Source organism: Malania oleifera, chromosome 13 (genome assembly GCF_029873635.1).
Source record: "Malania oleifera isolate guangnan ecotype guangnan chromosome 13, ASM2987363v1, whole genome shotgun sequence".
Lineage (NCBI taxonomy): Eukaryota > Viridiplantae > Streptophyta > Magnoliopsida > Santalales > Ximeniaceae > Malania > Malania oleifera.
The window spans coordinates 72,571,056-72,594,940 of NC_080429.1; the positions used below are offsets into that span (position 1 = coordinate 72,571,056).

General features: G+C 38.0%; 1 protein-coding gene across 6 annotated transcripts in view; it reads left to right on the forward strand.

Annotated features, from left to right (window-relative positions):
- LOC131145992 (uncharacterized) overlaps positions 1-23,640 on the forward strand; it is a 73,058-nt gene extending 49,418 nt beyond the window's left edge. For all 6 annotated transcript variants that reach the window (XM_058095201.1, XM_058095200.1, XM_058095203.1 and 3 more), the window contains one exon: positions 23,163-23,640. In XM_058095201.1, the coding sequence (XP_057951184.1) occupies positions 23,163-23,278 (116 nt within the window). In that variant the 3' untranslated portion in view covers positions 23,279-23,640. The remainder of the gene's footprint in view (positions 1-23,162) is intronic.
- The last annotated feature ends 245 nt before the right edge of the window (positions 23,641-23,885 follow it).

Sequence of the window (23,885 nt, forward strand, 5' to 3'; positions counted from 1 at the left end):
CATAAATTTTCTTCCTTATGAGTTCGAGTCTCAATAAGAATGCTAGTTCTTACTATTCATATGTTATGATATTGAATATACCACGCCAAGTTGTTATGTATGGATGATGAGATTTCGTTGATATAGAGTCAATTCCAATAGACTGATTGGATTGGAGAGTCTGATCGGCATGCATCCAGTAGGAATTGAACTTACGAATTTGCCAATTATCAGTTGGGTGCTTTAACCATTCAGCCATGGATACTTAGTGGGGATCCTCATACATGGTGAATAACCGAATTCCAATTAAAATGAAATTTTAAGATAAATCAATGCAATTTAGGAGGAATTAATGGAAGGACATCAATTCAAATCTTGGATTTTCAAATTGAGATAGTGAGAGAGATCAAGAATTCTCATATTTCTTAGTTTCATGAACCCAATTCAATTCAATGGGATATTTCATTCACATTTTTCTCCACCAAGAACGTTTTATGAAAGTCTTTGACCCCCATATTTGTAGTATCTTACTTTCACGCAATTCACACAGTTCAACAAGCATTTAATATTTCATGATCAAAGGTGTAGTACTCTTTGTCAATTATATGGCAGAATTTGTTCCAAAGCTAGCACTTTGCACAACACCACTACATTAGCTTTTGAAAAAGAAAGATGTACCCCCTTGGGAATCCAGACGCACAAAAGTGATAAAGTTGCTTAAAGGATTGGCTATGAAACAAGGACAAAAGAATCTTGCAGATTGATGCAAGCGATAATAACTTGGTGCAACCTTAATTTAAGAAAAGGACGATGGAACTAGACATATCTGTGGATAGAAGAGTGCCCAATTGCTATCAAAGCCATGGCAGCTTAAAGATTCCTTCACAGCCTCCATCAATCCTTGAGTGATGGATCTCTTTGCCTACAAGCAGATGTTCTTGTTCTAACCTAGTATGCTCTGTCGTTGCCACATCTCATATGGATCCTCCACATCAGAACAGTGATGAACAATTGTTCTAACTCATTGTGCTCTGTGGTTGCCACATCCTATGTGGATACTCCACATTAGAATAGTGATGAACAAAGTCAGACTAAACGCTTCATTCTAAGCATCCCTTTCCATTGAAGTTATCAGAGAGTAAGACCTAAGGTGCCCTTGACCTTTTGAGAGGCTACGGAAGGTTGTGTTTTGGTCGAGCAGAGCTAGCTTCTCTAGTGATAGATAGGGAATAGGAATACTTAGATTGATTTAGTGCTTTATAGTTTCATAAGTTGGGTAAGAGATCCATTCATTCGTAGGTAGCGTGAAGAGGTTCTAAACATGTCAATTAAGAAAACATGTCTTCTAAAGCCATGATCACTCCATCTCCATCCTTCAACTCTTCCCTTGGATCTTCATCTATGTTTAGCCTAGACCATCGTAACCACTTGTATGAGATAGATTATGTCCCAGAAGATGGTCTTATTCCTCAAACCAAAAATCCCCAAATCACAAATCCTCAACTATGTTTATGACAAGACCAAATATCCTTTTAAACCTTTTGAAGAAAATCATCGACAAGACAACTGTAAGAGGTATCATCCTTTAACTCTCACCAACCAGCCCTTGGCAACTGAAGCAGAATAGTTCGTTATCGTGGAGTTCTCCTTGGATCTTCCATGAAAGTATATTAACTAGGGATACACCCATATTTGCATAAGTGCAATCAAGTTGTACCTTATATTATCTTCCATGGGAAGAAAGGTCTTCTTGTCTATTTAAAGTTCTTCAAGTATGAACATGCTTGCATTGCCACTATCCAAACAATGCTGAATGCGGGAAGCTTCACAGCTTATCAGACCCGAATATGAGAAATTCTCTCAAGGTCCAGATCAAGATTGTTGGAGCACCCTAGATTTCTAATTATGTTGTTGCCATTCTTTATTATTAGATGGTTGATAGACTTCAAAATCATTCCTTTGATCTGGCAACCCCTCAGGAAAACCTAGATGCTCTATTTGTCAATTCTGATACCACTCTCATCCTAATCCATGTCCATATTCCATGACAATTACCCAAAGAAGAGCTACTCAAGCTCCTCCCAGAGTCTTAGGTCACCAAGTTTGAGCAACATGATTCCATCTACAAAACAACGCAGAATGGCAATGTTCACATCTCCTTCCCAAAAGAATAAGAATCCCTGTCAGGCTCGACTTCTCAACATGTCATTCCTACCATGATGATCAAACCTCACCAGAAGTCATCGACACCTACACACAAACACAATAGATGTATCTACTAAACAAATCTCTCCAGCTGAAGCGACTCTCAACTGGCAATCATAAAATTCCCTTGCATAAAACAGAATGTTGTATCAAATTGTTAATTACCAAAGAGAGCTTGCCAACAAAGTCGAAGAAAAATTTGACATCACATTCTAGGAAGATTAGAGATCCAGCTATTGTCAACCCAATTGGATCCAGCTAAAGCAACTCTCAACTAGCAGTTTGAAAATGCCCTTGCACAAAACAAAATGCTGCAACAAATTATTGATAACCAAAGAGAGCTTGCCAATAAAGTTGGAGGCAAATTTGACATCACAACTATCCTTGTCAATAAATGCGAGAATCACAACCAAAGGCTTCATGAATAATTGATGCAAATGATCCAGCACATATTTAGTATTCTCACCTACCTTCAAAAGGAAAGAAGCATAGTTGCAACACCTTAAAGCTCAGCTGAACTATCTCAAGCAAAGCCAACAAATAGTAGCACAGACAGGCAAGAATAGATCCTCTATTCCTACCATCTACTTCGACATTCAAATCTCCTTAACCAATGTACCATCCTATATTGATGCAGGCTTCCTTCAGAAGCAGTGATTCCTTTCTCCATCTAAAAAAGAGGCAGCATACCCAATAGCAACCCAAACCCGAAGGGTTGAAACAATGATAGCCTCCACAACACAAAAGAAAGATAAGCAAAAGGTTGGAGAGTCAAGCATCCCGAATAATGAGCACATATCAAAGTTTCGGAGAAAGAAAACTTATTCTCTAGAGTACTAGCACCAAAAGAAGAAGAAGCTCCACTACCAAAACTTACAATCATAACAGAAGATGAATCATTCCAATGTTCATACGAAAGGGAGATACAAACCCCTTAGAGCTACAATGATGATCCATCCATCCACTCACAGATCTGAATACGACAATCCCACAAATGATGAGGGAATTGATCAAAACATCAATATCTCAAAAGAATATTTCATCTACCATCCTGATGCAAAGCCAAAGTAATTCAAATGGTAATGGACCAACCATATCATTAGAAGGGATTCCTCCGAACCAATAGAGGAATAAAATCCTCGAGCTCCATGCTTGGTGCATAGCAGAATTCGAAGGGCTGTCTCTAAGTTCATTGGTACACTTAGAATCTAATGGATAAATCTTGGAGATACCAATAACTGCAGATGTCACAAGTACCGAATCTCAATGTCTTTTATATCCACAATCATTGAATAATTCTTTGGTGCATGTGAGGACCATATTACCTAAGCTAGAGAAGATTATATGAAGATTAAATGTTGTTCGATTAAAAGAAAAGATCTAAAGAAGCATTATAATCTTATCTCTGAAAGATATTACACTCTCTGCGGACCAGATGACATCAACCTCAAGCAAGCATACCTGAATAGCGTGCCTGATTCACTAGGTAAAGAAGGTCTTCAAGAACTTCAAATTGGTGGAAAAAGACTCGACTGTACTTCTCTCGAAAAACTCTACCAAAATGCTCTTATGAATTTGGATGCACTATACGGAAAGTACGACATGTATAGAAAATTCCAGAAAGTAGGCACGAAGATATTTAAAGAATCCCAAGAGGAAAGATCTTCTTATCAAATGCAAAGGAGACAAGCAATGCTCTTGTTCAGCAAAAGAAAGAGAAGTTTATCTCCCGTGAAATTCTAGAAAATCCAAACACAAAGAGAAATGCTAGAAATATCTAAGAAAGAAGAAGCACGGGAAGGATCCAAAAGATCACTGATGGTACGTTTGCAACTAGAAGGGACATTATGCAAAGAAGTGTCCTTAGAGACGAACTAATTCAGATGCAGCACAAAGTCTCAAATTGGGATTCAGACGATGACATTGAATTTTTTTCTCTATAGATTATCAACAAAATAAAGAATCCATTTTTGCCTTCTAGCAGAGTGAGCAGATGGACTTGTCAAACTCTTCAGACGAAGATTTCAAGAGCTATCAAGTTAATCCACGTCCAAAATGTTCCCATATCCAACCCATCAACAATAAATGCTATCCAGTAGCATCAACAGAAGAGAAAGTTCACAACCCTTTGTTCAATCCAAGAATCATTGTCGGCACAGTTCAAGAAGGGAGATTATGTTTCACCCTCTACTCTCTAGGTACTAATTGATAAGTACTCATTTTTTGACATGGGAGCAGCGTGCAACTTCTTGAAGTTAAGAATTATTCCAAAAGAAAAATGGAAGCCATGCAATCAAGGTTCCAAAGCAGAAAATGGAGAACATTTTCAAGTCAAATTAAAGGGTGTTCCAATCTACATTAAGCTTCATCCAAAATTCTTAATTAAAGCCACATTCTTTCGATCAAACCTTCCTAACAAAGACCTACTCATTGGACTAAAGTTTAGGTCGTATCTCTTGCTTGGACCAAGACTCACAATCTCTTCCACATCACTCAATCTCTAGAAGAAGTTAAATCCCAACTAACCCAAACAAGTTGTCCAGAAAGTCGCAGTGAATTTCTAAAGAAATGATCAAAGTTGTTGTGGAAGGATCCAGAGTTCTTCGTTAGCCTTCCATGCAAGAAAAACGATGGTATCTACCGTACAAAGGCACGCCATAAGGGAATGAATCCGGAGCAATATTCATTGACCTAGAATGAGCTCTCCCAACTGCAAGGAGAAGGACTAATTGAGCCCACTAAGTCACAATGGGCTTGTAAGGTCTTCTATGTCAATAAGAAATCTAAACAAACAAGAAGTAATTTCAAACTTGTCATCAATTATTTGCCTCTTAACCACTACCTTGCAGAGGATAAGTTCCTATTACCAAATTGGGGCAGTCTATTTTCATAATTATCGGAGGTCCGATTCTTCTCAATGTTTGACTTGAAGGCAGGTTTCTAGCAATTGGGCATCCATTTGGAAGATCGGCGTAGGACGGCTTTCTAAATCCCCAATTTCAACTACCAATTGACCGCCATGCCGTTTGGGCTTAAGGTGGCCCCATCCATTTTCCAAAAGGCAATGTTAAAGATATTCTAGCCTATCCTCTATCATGCCCTGATCTACATTGATGATATTCTCCTTTTCTCAAAAGATCTGGCATCCCATGCAACGTAAACCAATTTAAGGAGATAATTACCCATTATGGGATCATGCTGTCCAAAAAGAAGACAAGTGGCGTTGAAACAATTGATTTCCTCGGGATGAAGATTAGCCAAGGAAAGTACAAATTGCAGCCACATATTGCAACATAGCTCAGCACTTTACCAGATAGTTAAATGACGACAAGGAAACTGCAATAATTTCTTGGTATTGTTAATTATATGGCATACTTTGTCACAAAGTTGGCAGTCTACACAACACCACTGCATCAACTTTTAAAAAAGAAATATGTACCTCCTTGGGAATCCAAACACACAGAAGCGATAAAGTCACTTAAAGGAACGACTATGAAATTGCCACCATTTCAAATTCCTGACAAAGGCAAAAGAATCCTACAAATTGATGCAAGCGATAACTAGTGGGGTTTAGCCTTAATTGAAGAAAAGGACGATGAGACTAGACCTATTTATGGATACAATATTGGATTATTCAAAGAATCATAATTACATTATCACTCCACGTTCAAGGAGATTTTGGCGGTGAAAAGAGGAATTGAAAAATTTGTATTCCATCTAATTGGACATGCTTTTACAGTAGAGATTTACATTTCATCTTTTCCAAAGATGATACAATTCAAGCAAAAGATCCTCTCGCAAGGACAATTTCTTAGATGGGCTAACTGGTTCTAACAACTGCAAACATATATGAGTGGGATTAAATATATGACAGGGTTGCTTGATATTGTAATCATCGCTGATCAGCAAGAAGAATATACGACCTTTCGAGAATGTATCGCTTTGAGAACTCCAACGATTGTTTAATCAATACAAATAGTGACCCAGATCTTGTGACTATTTCAATTCCGGTGAACAATGATGCTATAAATTCGAGATGAAGCACATCAAGGGAAAGCACAACATCCTCAGTGACTTTCTCTCAAGGCCAACCAATCTCCAAGTCCTCTTCGTCATGAGTCATGACATCCTCATCCACTTCTAGTTCACTAATTTCACATACAGAATCCAAAGTCTTTCTCATGAAATCCAGGACAATATCCTTTGTCACCATTGAAAAGGGGAAAGTTAAAATGATTCAAGGTCTCCAATCTATTCTCCTTTACAATTATAGCTTGGCTGATGCTCCACTAAACATGTAGATTGGCACCCACTTTGTCCCTACCTTGATGGCCTTTGAGTCCCCACACTGTCCTACCTAACTTTCTCAAAACAAAAAGGCTTTCCTTTTACTTTGGTATTTGGCCAAATCATATTGTACTGGTATGATTCTGCACAAGCTATGGATGTATGCCTTCATCACAAATTGGAACAAAGGCCTTTGCAATATAGCTACCTTAAGGACTAGTTCTTGTTGATTTCATGACTAGGTTCCCACATCTGTGGGTCACTTTTCATCTCAGCGGTGAAGTCCAAACATAGGGAGGGGAGAGATATGTCAATATCTTCCCTATATGTGACGGATACGAAGCTTAAAAAAAAATTCCATTTGTAGATCCACGCCTATTACCATCCCATTGGGTCGAAACAAGAAAAAGCATCTGTTATTCCAATAATGTTGACCTAGATAAACTGCCTCAGAACCTCTTCAACTCGGTGCACACTAGACAAGTAATAATGGAACCATTGATGACCTAGAAGTAATGGCTTGTTATCTAGCCGAGGAAGAAGAGGAGCACAAAGCAAGATATGATTTCTGATTTTCCATGAAAACACTAGCTTTATTGTTATTAGCTTTTACTGTATTGTCATAATCGTTGTAAGCTTTAGCTTTTATTGTATTGTCATTGTCATTGTAAGCTTTATCAAAAGCCGCTTTAAAAAAGTAGCTCTAGATGAAGAGTCTTTAGCTTTTTCCCACTTGTTTTGTAAGGGGTAAGAATAAAGAATATGCCCATGGTCTTAAATTTCCATGAAATTTTCGAAATTTCCGTCGAAATTTCTGATTTCCATCACCCTCAAAATTGAAATGGCAGTCAATTTCTGTCTTGCATAATTTCAGTCGAAATCTCAACGAATCAGCCAAAATTTATTGAAATCTTGAAATTTTAGCGAAACTTGTTGAAATTTTAACTATACAATGAAATTTCGTTAGAATTCAAAAGAGAAATTTAGCAATGAAGTGAAATTTCTATCTTAATTTATTTTATCCAAACAAAAGATTATTATAAGTGCTTTTGAAATTATATGAAAAATTAAACTTACAGTAACATTTTATTTAACCATTCATGTCTAAATTATCATTATTTGTATAATAAATAGTATTTAAATGATTTATGAATTTCATTTGTATTAACTGAATATGTTTAATGTACATTATCTTACAAATATGTTTGATACACTTACTATTTTACAACTTTTCCACTCATACAAAACATGGATGTATTTAATTTGTAATATATTAGACCTAAAACTTATATTATTATGTTTGTTAACCATTTCTAAAGTTTCAGAAAGAATTCCATGCTTTACTACTAATTTCTGTTAATTTTTCAAATCGAAATCGAAATTTCCTTTGAAATTTCTATACTTTTGAAGCTTCGAAATTTGAGTCAAAATCGAAATTTAAGACCTTGCCTCTACCATGGAGCTTAACCCACACTCAAGTCGTTCAATAATATGGGTTGCTCCATGTAGGGCAAATAGTAAAATCTTCTGCTCTAGAAAAAAGGTTAGAGATTGGGTGATAGTTTTGTGGGTCATGGGCAGAATATTGGGTTTTGGACTGACTTGTGGGTGAAGATCAGAGGTTTTTTATAGTATTCTCGAGCCTTTGTTAATTGGTTGTGAGCAAGGTGGCTCCAGTTGTGGCTTATGTTTTTTCAGTTGAGGAACAGTTGTCTTGAACTTGAAAATTTGTCATACTTTTTTATATTGAGAGCTGGAGTCTATGGATTCCTTCCCACATACCCCCTATATGAATGGCTTCTCATTAGACGTTGTTTGAGTTGGAAGGAAACCTGAAAGGAGTCTTCATTGTTAGTTCTTATAGTGCCATACTTAGCAGTATGGTCTTAAATTTCCATGAAATTGTCAAAATTTCCGTCGAAATTTCTAGTTTCCGACTTTCCATCACCCTTGAAATCAAAATGGTAGTCAACTTCTGTCTTGCATAATGTTCGTTGAAATCTCAATGAATGATCAGAAATTTATTGAACTCTCAAAATTTTAATGAAACTTTGAAATTTTAACTATGCAATGAAATTTGCTCGGAATTCAAATGAGAGATTTATGAGTGAAGTGAAATTTCTCTCTTAATTTATTTATTTATTTATTTTTTCGAAACAAAATATTACATATTACAAGTGCTTTCGAAATTATATGAAAAAATAAACTTACAACAACATTTTATTTAACCATTCATGCCTAAATTATCATTATTTGTATAATAAATAATATTTAAATGATTTTTGAATTTCATTTGTATTAACTGAATATGTTTAATGCACATTATCTTACAAATACGTTTGATACACATACTATATTACAACTTTTCCACGTCATACGCAACATAGATGTATTTAACTTGTAATATAGCAGTCCTAAAATTTACATTATTATGTCTATTAACCATTTCTAAAATTTCACAAAGAATTCCATGTTTTACTTTTTGATTTCTGTTATTTTTTCAAATCAAAATCAAAATTGACATAGAAATCGAAGTTCCCGTCAAAGTTTTCATACTTTTGGAGCTTCAAAATTTGAGTCGAAATCGAAATTTAAGACCTTGCATAGCAGGAACAGCCTAGGGGATTTTCATTGGAGGAGAACTAATGCACCAGAGATTCTTTAATTAAAGGCTACACTTTTGGTATTTTCAGAAGCATGGGAAATTATTCTTACCATTAACTGGTGCTGCATGTGCAAGAAGAGGAAAAGGTGAACCATCTTCTGCTCTACTGAGTGGGTCGGGAAATTGTGGAGTATGTTGCTCGTCTTGTTTGAGATGGAATTGATTATCCTAAGATTGGCTCCATGGATGCTCATTTTCTGGAGAGAAATAAAAGTCAAATAACTGGACAAGATGGACACAATGCCCCGTTGTCTGATGCAGTTTGTTTGCTGTGAGAGGATTTGGAGGGCCTTTGAGGGGATTGGAGTTGCTGTTAAATAACCAAATTCTGGGACTTCTTTTCTTCTGGCTTAGTGAGGAATGTCTTCATTGTTCTGATTCCTTTGTAGTCTCTGGGTGACTTGTGGGTGGACACTAATACTTGTTTGGATATTTTGATGGATTCTTGTAGGCTTTTTGGGTCACTGGGTGTAGGTATGTACCTCCAGGTGTCTAGTGGCTTACATCCTGCGTGGTGCAAGAGATGGCTTCTTTTTTTTTTTGGCTTCACCGCCACGCCGCCATTACTGACCACATGATTATACCATCAAGGTTTTCAGAGCCTCTTGCACTTAAAAAAAAATTTTCGCTGGGATTTTGCTAGAATTCTCCATTGAAGGTTTGGTTTGCTCATCTTCAGCCCAATAACCAATTTGTTCTGTTTCAGAACATTAAGTAGTTGAAATTGAAGTTTGTTATTCTCTTCATGTCTTCATTGTCCAAAATAGTGGTGCTTGGAATGTTTATCATATATGGTTGTAAGGATTTGAGCAATTTCCTGATCTATATTTTATTTGGTTTCTAGCCATGTTTGACTTCTTTTCAGCTTACTGTAGACTACTTATATGGTCCTTGAGTTGGGCTTCTAGTAGATTTGTAGATATCTGTTTCCCTCTAGATGTACTATATGAGGATGATCATAGTTACTAGAAAAATGCACACCCTTGCATACTGCAAAATGGTGTGAGTGTTCTGAACATAGTTTGTCAAATCCGTGCATAACATTTGTAGTGGCCGTAATATAAGGGCATTGGTGTTTTCTGAGATCATTCCAGGTTGAAATTTTGGAGGCCTCTGATTCACAACTGAAATCAGCTGATACAGTTTGTTGCGGGGTTGTAACAATGGTTACAGAATGCTACAAGCCACTACAAGCAGTTACAGCTGCTACATTATCAGACTAACTGTAAATGACTAAAAAGGATTTTTTGAGTCCCTTTTTTGCCTTTACTTTTTTTTTTAAAAAAAAATTCGTTTTCCTATGTTAAAGCTTATAAACCCAATATTAAGTTGGTTTTTTTTATTAGTAATTTTACTTTTCATTTTTATGTTAATTGACTTTGATATTTAGTATACATTTCTTTAACAGTGTTTTTAAAGGTGTTCCTGAGGTGGGCCTTGAGGCTTTCTGGGGATCAAATGCCTGAGGTGTAATTTCAAAGGCGTAAAATCCTAAAATGCATATGCTTTTGATGACATGCTCAAAATGAAAGCAGTACACCTTTCAGTTCCAGCAATTAAATTATTTAAATGACATAAAATATTAAAGAAACTATGAAAATAAAACATATTAGGGCACAAATTCCCTTCTGTTTGTGCATCACTTCAATGAATCAAAGAGCCACTCCCTCCCCTGGGTAGAGAGCCAACAAATCATTTTCAGCAAGCTCCTCCAATGGGAAAGGGATGAGATAAACTGCTCTCAATCCCCCCGCCTCCACTTTCACCCTTGGATTGTCTCATGCAAGCAGCTTCTCCAACATCTCTTGGCCTTCCTCTTTCTTTGGCCAGATTCTTTGATCCCCAACCTCTAAGATGGTTTGAAAAGCAATTGTGTGAGATGACAACTGGTACGCTTATCTCAGTGAGCCCGTTGAACTTTCACATTCAATTGTCTGAGATTGTTAGTGCTGGGGGAGTCGGACTTCATATACATGGGTGAGCATCAACTTGACCCAAAAGCTTAAGCCATTAGGTCTTGGGCCCAACCATGTACATACAAAAAAAAAAAAAGGAAAAGAAAAGGGCAGCCCGGTGCACAAACCTCCCGCATATGCGGGGTCCAGGTAAGGGGCAGACCACAATGGGGTCTATAGTACACAGCCTACCTTGCATTTTTGCAAGAGGCTGTTTCCATGCCTCGAACCCATGACCTCCAGGTCACACGGCGACAACCTTACCATTGTGCCTAAGCTCCCCTTCAGCCCAACCATGTACATAAACACCCATAATCCACTATATTTTTCCATGTGGGGCAAACTCAAGAGTGGAATTCATAACAGAAATGATATGCATTAGAAGAGCAAGTGAGGGAGTCAAGAGAGTTGAGGGCTGAAGTGTGGGTTATGAGAGCTGTGTGGAACATTCTAGAAGTAGCAACATGTGTTTTATTCTTTTTCTTTTTACTGGCTGGAAGGTTATCTGGGTGCTAATTTTGTTTCTTGAAGAGGCACATGGCTGTAGATTTGCATTTCATGGGCAAAGACAACTGGATTTATGAGAATTTGAAGTCTTGTAATTTTATTTAACTGATTTCATAATTTATTTAATAAAACTTGTATTATTTATAATATGTATAATTTATTTATATATATTTTTCGACTTGAGGCTTATCCTCGCTAGGGTAAAATGCCTCACCTTATGCCTTTGCCTTTTAAAACATTATATTTTGACTTTCTAATCAAAATAGCATATATATTTGCATATTGTAAGTTTTTTTTTTTTTTTTTTGGTATTTTTCTTGCATCTAATTTGGAGACAAAACATGTTCTATTGCTATGCATTTATGCTTTTGCTTGAAATATGAACACACTATATTCTATTTTGTTAGATTTATGATTTCTTAATTTAAATTTCATTTAAACTCGATGAGTAGGTAAAAAGTAGCAAATGCATGCTTCTTTCCACCTATGATGAGTAAAGAATGCCTGACAAACTTCACAGGACCAACTCAAAGTTTAAAATTTTGGATAGATATAATATTTGAATGCAACAATTTTTTGTTTGATTTTCAACTTTTAGACATATATTTCTTCTGGTAAGCTCTTTTTCTGCACTTGTATGAAATACACAGTCGATAGCTATCTAATATGCAGCTTCATATGCTAGAACTTGCATACTGATGATGTCTTCTTATTATCTAGTCACCAAGATTCTTCCATCATAGGAGCAATAGCTTGACGCTTGCCTATAATTACAACAAAACCAAGTCAATCTTGTGATGACTGGGCTTAGAAATAGAATACATATGGTTAATGATGATAACACTTTTGGTTGCAAGTCTTGTAAGAGTTGTGAGGGCCATTGTCGTAAAGTGACCCTGAATGTAGTAGAATGACATAATAGGAGCAATAGCTTGATGCTTGCCTATAATTACAACAAAACCAAGTCAATCTTGTGATGACTGGGCTTAGAAATAGACGACATATGCTTAATGATGATAACACTTTCGGTTGCAAGTCTTTTAAGAGTTATGAGGGGCATTGTCATAAAGTGACCCTGAATAGAATGACATAATGTTACCAGAGATTCTGTTTACTTATAGAATAATAAAATAGAATATTGGGGTCTCTTTCTACTTTTGCTTAAAATTATGTTTTATAATTATTTTTCTTGCATCAAATATTTTATCTTCTGTAAGTTTTTACCTGTCTAAAACCTTTGGCTTGTAAATTTCCTTTTAGAAGGCTAAACATAGATGTTGCTTATTATGAGTTTATGACATTTACTCTGTGACATGGTGCAATGTGGGTCTTAAGATAATATTCATGTATAAATGGAAGAGGAATTGAAGGCTGAAACAACCAGATTCCAGGCACCCAAAGAGCTTTGTGAAAAAAAAAAAAGGATGCCATAGAATAACCACCCCAGAATTTTGGATTCATCAATTCATATTCGATTAAGGTCTATTTTGTTAACAGAGATAATTTAGGATGTAAATATCTTAGTTAAAATATTTTAGTTTATATTTATATTGTATATAGCAGCTGTAAATAATACTGCAAATCTGGCAGCATGTTCCTGAAAACCTGCCTGAAAATATGCAGCAACAATGTAAATCTACGGTAAATCTTTTCTATATAATGAAAACTAACCCTATGGAAAGGGCATTCAGACCAAAATTGACATGGTATCAAAGCCCCTCTTCTGATTTCATCATTCTCGGTTTCAGCAAGTTCCTTCTTGCTTTTCGTGGGAGTCAGTATTCTCTGTGGTGTCCACGTTGGTGGTTTTGAATTTTTTTCGGGGCTAACGGAGTTTTTTTTTTCTTTTAGTTGCACACGCTGTCCTTGGTTGCAGGCTACTCATCTCGGTGTTTTTCTTTTTTCGTGGTCTCTGGGCAACTTTGTGGCTGTCAGCAGTTTCTGTGGTGGTCAGCAGCTTCATTGATCTCTTGGTGTGATCGACGAAGGTGCTGTGTTTCTTCCTCAGCTGTGTCATTTTTCATACACAGGGCAGGCTTGCCGTTTAATTGGTTGACTGCTTGGGCTTTTTTCTTTTCTTCGTGCCTTTCATAATGTCTATTGAAAAGACTATTGTTCGATTTATTAGAAAGAATGCATTCTTCCGTGCCTTTCATAATGTCTATTGAAAAGACTATTGTTCGATTTACTAGAAAGAATGCATTCTTCACATCCATCTGCCAGAGAGACCACCCTAGCGACATAGCAAGTGCCAAGATAGCCCGCACAGTAGTCATTTTGGCAACAGGTGCAAAGGTCTCTTCATAATCAATACCATACTCCTGTCGGTTCCCAAGAGCTACAAGACGGGCCTTATATCTGTCCAGTGACTCATCAAACGGAAACTTGATTGAGTACACCCATTTACAACCAATAGGTTTGACACCAAAGGGACGAGTCACAAGGTCCCAAGTGTGATTATCTTGAAGAGCTTGGATTCTTCTGGCATGGCTTGTCGCCAACATGCTTGGGTGGCTGCCTGGGTATATGAGTGAGAAACAGAAACAGTGTCGAGGGTGGCAGTAAGCAAGGTATGAGGAAAACCATACCTATCTAGTGGGTGTGTAACTTGAGTGGAGTGCCGAGGAACCACAGAATTGGATGATGGATCAGGGTCTGGAAGGGGCATTGAAGAAGGAGGAAGACATCGATGATATACCATACTTGGTTTAAATCGCTTAATAGAAGAAGGCACATCTTGAGGAAGAAGAGCATCAGAAATAACCAGAGAATGAAAGAAATATTGATTTTCGAAGAAAATCACATTTCGGGTGATCCAAAATTTATTTGCATGAGAAAAAATCCTTTCTGAGTAGGATATCCCTAAAGGCACACATGACAGACTGGGCAGCAAGCTTATGACGCTCCACAAGTGGAAGATGAACAAAACAAACACACCCAAAAGTGTTTGATACTCGGGAGATATGCCAAATAATCGAAAATAGGGAGAACCATAATTTAGAGTGATGGAAGGCAAATGATTGATCAAATAGATAGTAGTAGATAAAGCTTCTACCCAGAACTTAAAAGGTTTAGAAGAATCAATAAACAAAGTACGAACAACATCTAAAGAGATGACGATTCTTACGTTCTGCGAATCCATTTTGTTGAGAGGTATAAGGACAAGAATGCTGGGAAATGATCCCCTTTTGCTGAAGAAAATTCTGAAGGATGAGATATGTACTCTTCCCTTGAGTTGGAGCGTAAAGTTTTGATACAACTACTGAACTGTGTCTCGACAAATGCAACAAATTTTTAAAGACAAAAAAGACGTCAGCTTTAAAGCGGAGAAAATATATCCAAGTGGAACGACTATAATCATCAATAAACGTCACAAAATAACAAAACTGGCCATGAGAAACAACAGGACTCACACCCCAAACATCAATATGCACAATCTCAAAGCAATTAGAAGCACGACTACCATGTGCAGGGAAAGGTAAAGTTTTACTTTTACCAAGACGACAAGTAGCACAGTCAAAAGATACAGGAGAAGAAGAAAAGGAATCTTTGTTGCCCAAGAAACCATGTTTCATAAGACGAGCCAAGACAACAGAATTAGGATGACCCAATTTCTTATGCCAAACATCATTATTATTGGTAGTAGTTGTACAAGCAAGAGAAACAGCATTAGGTATAGAAAATTGTAAAGGAAATAAATGTCCCACTTTAGACCCCCCTTCGCGAGCACCGTCCTCAACACCTAATCCTGCACAAGACAACCACCATGAGAAAAATGAACACCATAGTTATTATCTACCAATTGTCCAACAGAAAGCAAATTGGTAGACAATCCAGGAGAGACAAAAACATCACGAAATGAAGAGCCCAAATTATCAACAACAGTAATTGGAAGAGTACTGCCATCTTACGAACATCATGGAGACCCGTCATATTACCAGTCATATGATTAGAAGCGCCCGAATCAACATTCCAAGAAGTTGACTTAGTAGCTGTACCATGCAGGCCTAAGGCCATAAAAGCTGACAATCATCTATTGGACCATTGCTGATGTGAGAACAGAAGAATCAGAGCTTACAGTGGGTGGTGCAGAAGAAGAATAGGACCAAACAGCAGCCTGAAAAGCTTGGGATTGGCGATGTTAAGGCTGCACTCGGCAGTCTTTGATGAAATGGCCTACTTTCTTGTAGTAGTTACAAACTTTCTTAGGAAAGTTATGAGCAATATGACCAAACTCCTTGCAACTAAAACACTTCCACTTGTTCCTCCCTCTCCCTTGTGCTACATATGCGACATTCACAGCCTCAAAAAATACCTTCTTAGAAGTCATGCTCATCTGAGTGGATAACTGTTGTTCTTCACGTAACAAATCTCCTAAACAAATATCCAAAGAAGGAACCGGATTACGGTTCAATAAATTGGGGTGAACGGGCTCAAATTCAAGTTGAAGTTTCATCAAAAACTGACTGCGTTGACTCTCAGCATGAACCACTTGAAGAGCACCGAGTGCCGTAGGGGGAACCTTAGCATGAACAATAGCAGAATATTCATTCCAAAGATTAATAAAACCAGAATAAATTTGTTCAATAGGTAAATTACCTTGACTGTAATTACTAATTTCTAATTCCAATTGGAACTTTTGAGCATTGTGATCTTGGTGGTAAATATAGTGGAGATAATCCCACATAGCCCGAGCTGTAGTAAAACAGCAAAGATTGGTCACAAGGTGATACTCAATTGTCCCCAACAGCCAAGAGATTACCTTACCATCCTTGACCTCCCATTGTGCAAATTCCTTTTCATCAGCGGGAACTTGAGCAGAATTATCAATATGATTTGATAATTCATTGGCTTTCAAGAACATTTTAAATTTGAATTCCCACGTAGGGAAATTTCTACATGGGATTTGAAGGAAGAAATCTATATGTCTCCACCTCCCAGCATGTTTGCTACACTTTCCTTGAAGGTTTGTTGGCTACACCGACACTTGTATGGACTGAAACAAGCTCTGCATGCATGGTTTGATAAATTTCGCTCTACTATGCTTGATTTTCATTTTACTTAGAGTCATTTTGATTCCTTTCTTTTTCTTCGCAATACTTTTGGAGGAATTGTATTGCTTTTGGTATATGTTGATGACATTGTAATTACTTGCTCTGATACTACGTTAATTAAGCAATTTCAATAGCATCTCAAGGCCTCTTTTCACATGAAAGATCTCGGTTCCCTACATTACTTTCTTGGCCTTGAGGTGCAGCTTACTTCGACTGGTATGTTGTTACTCCAGCACAAATACAGGCAGGAAGTGATTTCATTGGTTGGTCTCCAATCAAGTAACTCTGTTCTTACTCCCTTGGAGGTAAATCTTAAGGTTCATCAGGAGGAAGGTGAGCTTCTATCAGATCGATCCTTGTATTGGCAGCTTGTTGGGAGTTTGAACTACTTAACCATTACTCATCCTGATATTTCTTTTGCCGTGCAGCAAGTTAGTCAATTTATGCAGGCTCCCCGACATCTTCATTTAGCCGCTGTTCGTCGCATTATCCGCTATCTGAAGGGCACCTCTACACACTGGTTGTTATTTCCTAAGGAATCTTCCTTACAGTTGGTGGGGTATAGTGATGCTAATTGGTCTAGATGTGTGGATACTTGTCACTCTATTACTGGCTGGTGCATGTTCTTAGGCAATGCACTCAATTCTTGGAAGAGTAAGAAGCAAGATAGAGTTTCCAAGTCCTCCCCTGAGTCAGAGTATCGTGCTATGTCTTCCGCATGCTCTGGGATCACATGGCTTCATGGGTTATTTGGTGAACTTGGTTTTTCTCCACTTCATCCCACTCCTCTTCATGCTGATAAATACCAGTGCTATTCAGATAGCCGCTAATCCTGTTTTCCATGAGCGTACGAAACATATCAAAGTCGATTGCCATTCCATACGTGAATCTTTTGACAAACGAGTGATTACTCTTCCTCACATTTCCACCAAACATCAAACTACAGACATATTCACTAAAGCTCTATCTCAGCACCAGCATCAGTCCTTGGTTGACAAATTGATGCTTCTCGATCTACCAGCATCAATTTGAGGGGGGATGTTAACCGAGATAATTTAGGATGTAAATAGCTTAGTTAAAATATTTTAGTTTATATCTATATTGTATATAGCTGCTGTAAATAATGCTACAATTCTGGCAGCATGTTCCTGAAAACCTGCCAGCATTAGGTGCTGGCAGCGTGTTCCTGAAAACCTGCCTGAAAATATGGCAGCAACAATGTAAATCTATGGTAAATCTCTTCTATATAATGAAAACTAACCCTATGGAAAGGGCATTCAGACTAAAATTGACATGGTATGAAAGCCCCTCTTCTGATTTCATCGTTCTCGGTTTCAGCAAGTTCCTTCTTGCTTTTCGTGGGAGTCAGTATTCTTTGTGGTGTCCACGTTGGTGGTTTTGAGTTTTTTTCGGGGCTACCAGAGTTTTTTTTTTTCTTTTAGTTGCGCACGCTGTCCTTGGTTGCGGGCTACTCATCTCGGTGTTTTTCTTTTTTCGTGGTGGCTGGGCATCTTTGTTGCTGTCAGCAGTTTCTGTTGTGGTCAACCGCTTCGTCGATCTCTTGGTGTGATCGACGAAGGTGATGTGTTTCTTCCTCTGCTGTGTCATTTTTCATACACAGGGCAGGCTTGCCGTTTAATTGGTTGACTGCTTGGGCTTTTTTTTTTCTTCGTGCCTTTCATAATGTCTATTGAAAAGGCTATTGTTTGATTTACTGGAAAGAATGCATTCTTCACATCCATCTGCCGGAGAGACCACCCTTGTGACACAGCAAGTGCCAAGATAGTCCGCAGAGTAGTCATTTTGGCAACAAGTGCAAAGATCTCTTCATAATCATTACCATACTCCTGTCGGTTCCGAAGAGCTACAAGATGGGCCTTATATCTGTCCAGTGACTCATCAGACGGAAACTTGACTAGGTACACCCATTGACAACCAATAGGTTTGACACCAGAGGGACGAGTCACAAGGTCCCAAGTATGATTATCTTGAAGAGCTTGGATTTCTTCTTGCATGGCTTGTTGCCAACATGCTTGGGTGGCTGCCAGGGTATATGAGTGAGAAACAGAAACAGTGTCGAGGGTGCCAGTGAGCAAGGTATGAAGAAAACCATACCTATCTAGTGGGTGTGTAACCTGAGTGGAGTTCCGAGGAACCACAAAATTAGATGATGGATCAGTGTCTCGAAGGGGCGTTGAACAAGGAGGAAGACGTCAATGATATACCATACTTGGTTTAAATCGCTTAATAGAAGAAGACTCATCTTGAGGAAGAAGAGTATCAGAAATAACCTGAGACCGAAAGAAATATTGATTTTCGAAGAAAATCACATTTTGAGTGATCCAGAATTTATTTGCATGAGAAAAAATCCTTTCAAAGTAGGATAAGCCTAAAGGCACACATGACAAACTGGGCAGCAAGCTTGTGACGCTCCACAGGTGGAAGATGAACAAAACAAACATTCCCAAAAGTGTTTGATACTTGGGAGATATGCCAAATAATCGAAAATAGGGAGAATCATAATTTAAGAGTGACGGTAGGCAAATGATTGATCAAATAGACAGTAGTAGATAAAGCTACTACCTAGAACTTACAAGGTTTAGAAGAATCAATAAACAAAGTACGAACAACATCTAAGAGATGATGATTCTTACGTTCTGTGAATCCATTTTGTTGAGAGGTATAAGGACAAGAATGCTAGGAAATGATCCCCTTTTGCTGAAGAAAATTTTGAAGGATGAGATATGTACTCCTCCCTTGAGTTGGAGCGTAAAGTTTTGATACGAGTACTGAACTGTCTTGACAAATGCAACAAATTTTTGAAAGACAAAAAACACGACAGCCTTAGAGCGGAGAAAATATATCCAAATGGAATGACTATAATCATCAATAAAATTCAAAAAATAACAAAACTGGCCGTGAGAAACAACAGTACTCACACCCCAAACATCAGTATGCACAATCTCAAAGCAATTAGAAGCACGACTACCATGTGCAGGGAAAGGTAAAGTTTTACTTTTACCAAGACGACAAGTAGCACAGCCAAAAGATACAGGAGAAGAAGAAAAGGAATCTTTGTTGCCCAAGAAACCATGTTTCATAAGACGAGTCAAGACAACAAAATTAGGATGACCCAATTTCTTATGCCAAACATCATTATTATTGGCAGTAGTTGTACAAGCAAGAGAAATGGCATTAGGAATAGAAAATTGTAAAGGAAATAAACGTCCCACTTTAGACCCCCCTTCGCGAGCACCGTCCTTAACACCTAATCCTGCACAAGACAACCACCACGAGAAAAGTGAACACCAGAGTTATTATCTACCAATTGTCTAACAGAAAGCGAATTGGTAGACAATCTAGGAGAGACAAAAACATCGCGAAATGAAGAGCCCAAATTACCAACAATAGTAATTGGAAGAGTATTGCCATCAGCAATCTGAATATTTTGCGTGCCTTTATACTTACGAACATCATGGAGATTCGTCATATTACTAGTCATATGATTAGAAGCGCCCGAATCAACAATCCAAGAAGTTGACTTAGTAGCTGTACCATGCAGGCCTAAGGCCATAAAAGCTGACACAATCATCTGTTGGACCATTGCTGGTGTGAGAACAGAAGAATCAGAGCTTACAGTGGGTGGTGCAGAAGAAGAATAGGACCAAAAAGCAGCCTGAAAAGCTTGGGATTGGCGATGTTGAGGCTGCACTCGACAGTCTTTGATGAAATGGCCTACTTTCTTGTAGTAGTTACAAACTTTCTTTTGACAGTTATGAGCAATATGACCAAACTCCTTGCAACTAAAACACTTCCACTTGTTCCTCCCTCTCCCTTGTGCTGCATATGCGACATTCACAGCCTTAGAAAATACCTTCTTAGAAGTCATGCTCATCTGAGTGGATAACTGCTGTTCTTCACGTAACAAATCTCCTAAACAAATATCCAAAGAAGGAACCGGATTACGGTTCAATAAATTGGGGTGAACGGGCTCAAATTCAGGTTGAAGTTTCATCAAAAACTGATCGCGTTGACTCTCAGCATGAACCACTTGAAGAGCAGCGAGTGCCGTAGGGGAAACCTTAGCATGAACAATAGCAGAATATTCATTCCAGAGATTAATAAAACCAGAATAAATTTGTTCAATAGGTAAATTACCTTGACTGTAATTACTAATTTCTAATTCCAATTGGAACTTTCGAGTATTGTGATCTTGGTGGTAAATACAGTGGAGATAATCCCACATAGCCTGAGCTGTAGTAAAACAGCAAAGATTGGTCACAAGGTGAGACTCAATTGTCCCCAACAGCCAAGAGATTACCTTACCATCCTTGACCTCCCATTGTGCAAATTCCTTTTCATCAGCGGGAACTTGAGCAGAACTATCAATATGATTTGATAATTCGTTGGCTTTCAAGAACATTTTAAATTTGAATTCCCACGTAGGGAAATCTCTACATGGGATTTGAAGGAAGAAATCTATATGTCTCCACCTCCCGGCATGTTTGCTACACTTTCCTCGAAGGTTTGTTGGCTACACCGACACTTGTATGGACTGAAACAAGCTCCGCATGCATGGTTTGATAAATTTCGCTCTACTCTGCTTGATTTTCAGTTTACTTAGAGTCAGTTTGATTCCTTTCTTTTTCTTCGCAATACTTTTGGAGGAATTGTATTGCTTCTAGTATATGTTGATGACATTGTAATTACTTGCTCTGGTACTGCATTAGTTAAGCAATTTCAATAGCATCTCAAGGCCTCTTTTCACATGAAAGATCTCGGTTCCCTGCAGTACTTTCTTGGCCTTACTTCGACTGGTATGTTGTTACTCCAGCACAAATACAGGCAGGAAGTGATTTCATTGGTTGGTCTCCAATCAAGTAACTCTGTTCTTACTCCGTTGGAGGTAAATCTTAAGGTTTGTCAGGAGGAAGGTGAGCTTCTATCAGATTCATCCTTGTTTCGGCAGCTTGTTGGGAGTTTGAACTACTTAACCATTACTCATCCTGATAATTCTTTTTCCGTGCAGCAAGTTAGTCAATTTATGCAGGCTCCCCGACATCTTCATTTAGTTGCTGTTTGTCGCATTATCCACTAACTGAAGGGCACCTCTACACATGGGTTGTTATTTCCTAAGGAATCTTCCTTACAGTTGGTGGGGTATAGTGATGCTAATTGGTCTAGATGTGTGGATACTTGTCGCTCTATTACTGGCTGGTGCATGTTCTTAGGCAATGCACTCATTTCTTGGAAGAGTAAGAAGCAAGATAGAGTTTCCTAGTCCTCCACTGAGTCAGAGTATCATGCTATGTCTTCCACATGCTCTGGGATCACATGGCTTCATGGGTTATTAGGTGAACTTGGTTTTTCTCAACATCATCCCACTCCTCTTCATGCTGATAAATACCAGTGCTATTCAGATAGCCGCTAATCCTGTTTTCCATGAGCGTACGAAACATATCGAAGTCGATTGCCATTCCATACATGAATCTTTTGACAAACGAGTGATTACTCTTCCTCATATTTCCCCCAAACATCAAACTACAAACATATTCACTAAAGCTCTATCTCGGCACCAGCATCAGTCCTTGGTTGACAAATTGATGCTTCTTGATCTACCAGCATCAATTTGAGGGGGGATGTTAACATAATTTAGGGTGTAAATAGCTTAGTTAAAATATTTTAGTTTATATTTATATTGTATATAGTTGCTGTAAATAATGCTGCAAATCTGGCAGCATGTTCCTGAAAACCTGCTAGCATTTTGGTGCTGAAAACCTGCCTGAAAATATGGCAGCAACAATGTAAACCTATGGCAGTAACTATGTAAATCTCTTCTATATAATGAAAGCTAACCCTACAGAAAGGGCATTCAGACCAAAATTGACATATTTATGATTGTGCTTTTGAAATACTCTTTTCGACTTCAAATAAGCCTTTGACTCATGTCTGTTGCATGAATCATCTTCCCCATTTTACTGTATCAAGATACCTTAAATTTATATCTGCAATCATGAGTGGATGAGCCTGACAAAGTGGTACCTGGAGTGGAACAACTGCAGAAATTTTTATGCATCAATTCAGATACCATTGGAGCACTGTATTTCTGATTAATGATTTTAAAGACTCCACTCCATTTCAAATAAAACGTTAATTGAAATTACTTGTTTGCTACACAAATCCCCTTTCCCCTTTCCCCTTTCCTACATATAAAATGCTAATTTGAAATTGTTAGGACATTGTTTGGTTTAAGTTGGTGGTGTTTGCAGGAAGAAGCATATGTGTTCGTATGCGCGCGCGTGTCTGTGTCTGTCTCTGTGCGTGTGTGTGTGTGTGTGTGTGTGTGTGTGAGAGAGAGAGAGAGAGGGTATTTGTCAATTTCGTAGGATATTCTGAAAACTATATGCTTTTCAGCTTGTATTAAAATTGCTAAAAAATTTTTGATTCCACAATCATCTAATTTACCAGCAAATGCCTGCAGTTTATTTCATATTGTTGTACGTTTGTCAGGGGATGAGCATGGAATGACAGAGATGTGTGAGAGGGCACTGAAGGCAGCGAAACCCAACGCCTCCACAGAGATTGCACAAAGCATTGTTTTTCTAGCCAACTCATTGAAAGCATAGCAGAATTAACAGCGAAGCATGAAGGACAAATGGGCAAATTCGTATCTTCATGACAAACGCAGCTGAAGATTTTTCTGGCAGTGTTGGGTTTCTTGTCTACTCAACCAATGGCAATTCTTCTACAATTCAGATGTTTAATCAATTTTTGGGCTATATGCCTACAAGGGCAGTTCAATGGAAGTAAGATCTCAAGTTCTTTCCTTAAAGTTTACAGAACTATGTATTCTCATGACTACGAATCAATGATAAAGCCCATCATTCTCTAGTTTGGCCTTGTTCTATGACGAGGAACCCAAGTAGATCGCTGTAACCATTACGTTAAATAAAGTCCAACTTCCGAATGGATCCAATTTACAGTTAAATCCTAGGACTAGCTTATCAAAATTCAAACTCTCAATCAAATGGTGAAGATTTATTTTTATAGAATCAGCCATATAATTTTGATAGTTAGATAATGTGACAGTTCAAGAAGTCTAGGAGGTCCACCATTGACGGTGACATTCTGGACAAGGAAATGGGTCTTATCCGAATGGGGTTTGGGTTAGTTATCATTTAGATAGAAGCAATCAGAGCTTCATGAGTGGGGAATGGAAACTTCCATAAGAGG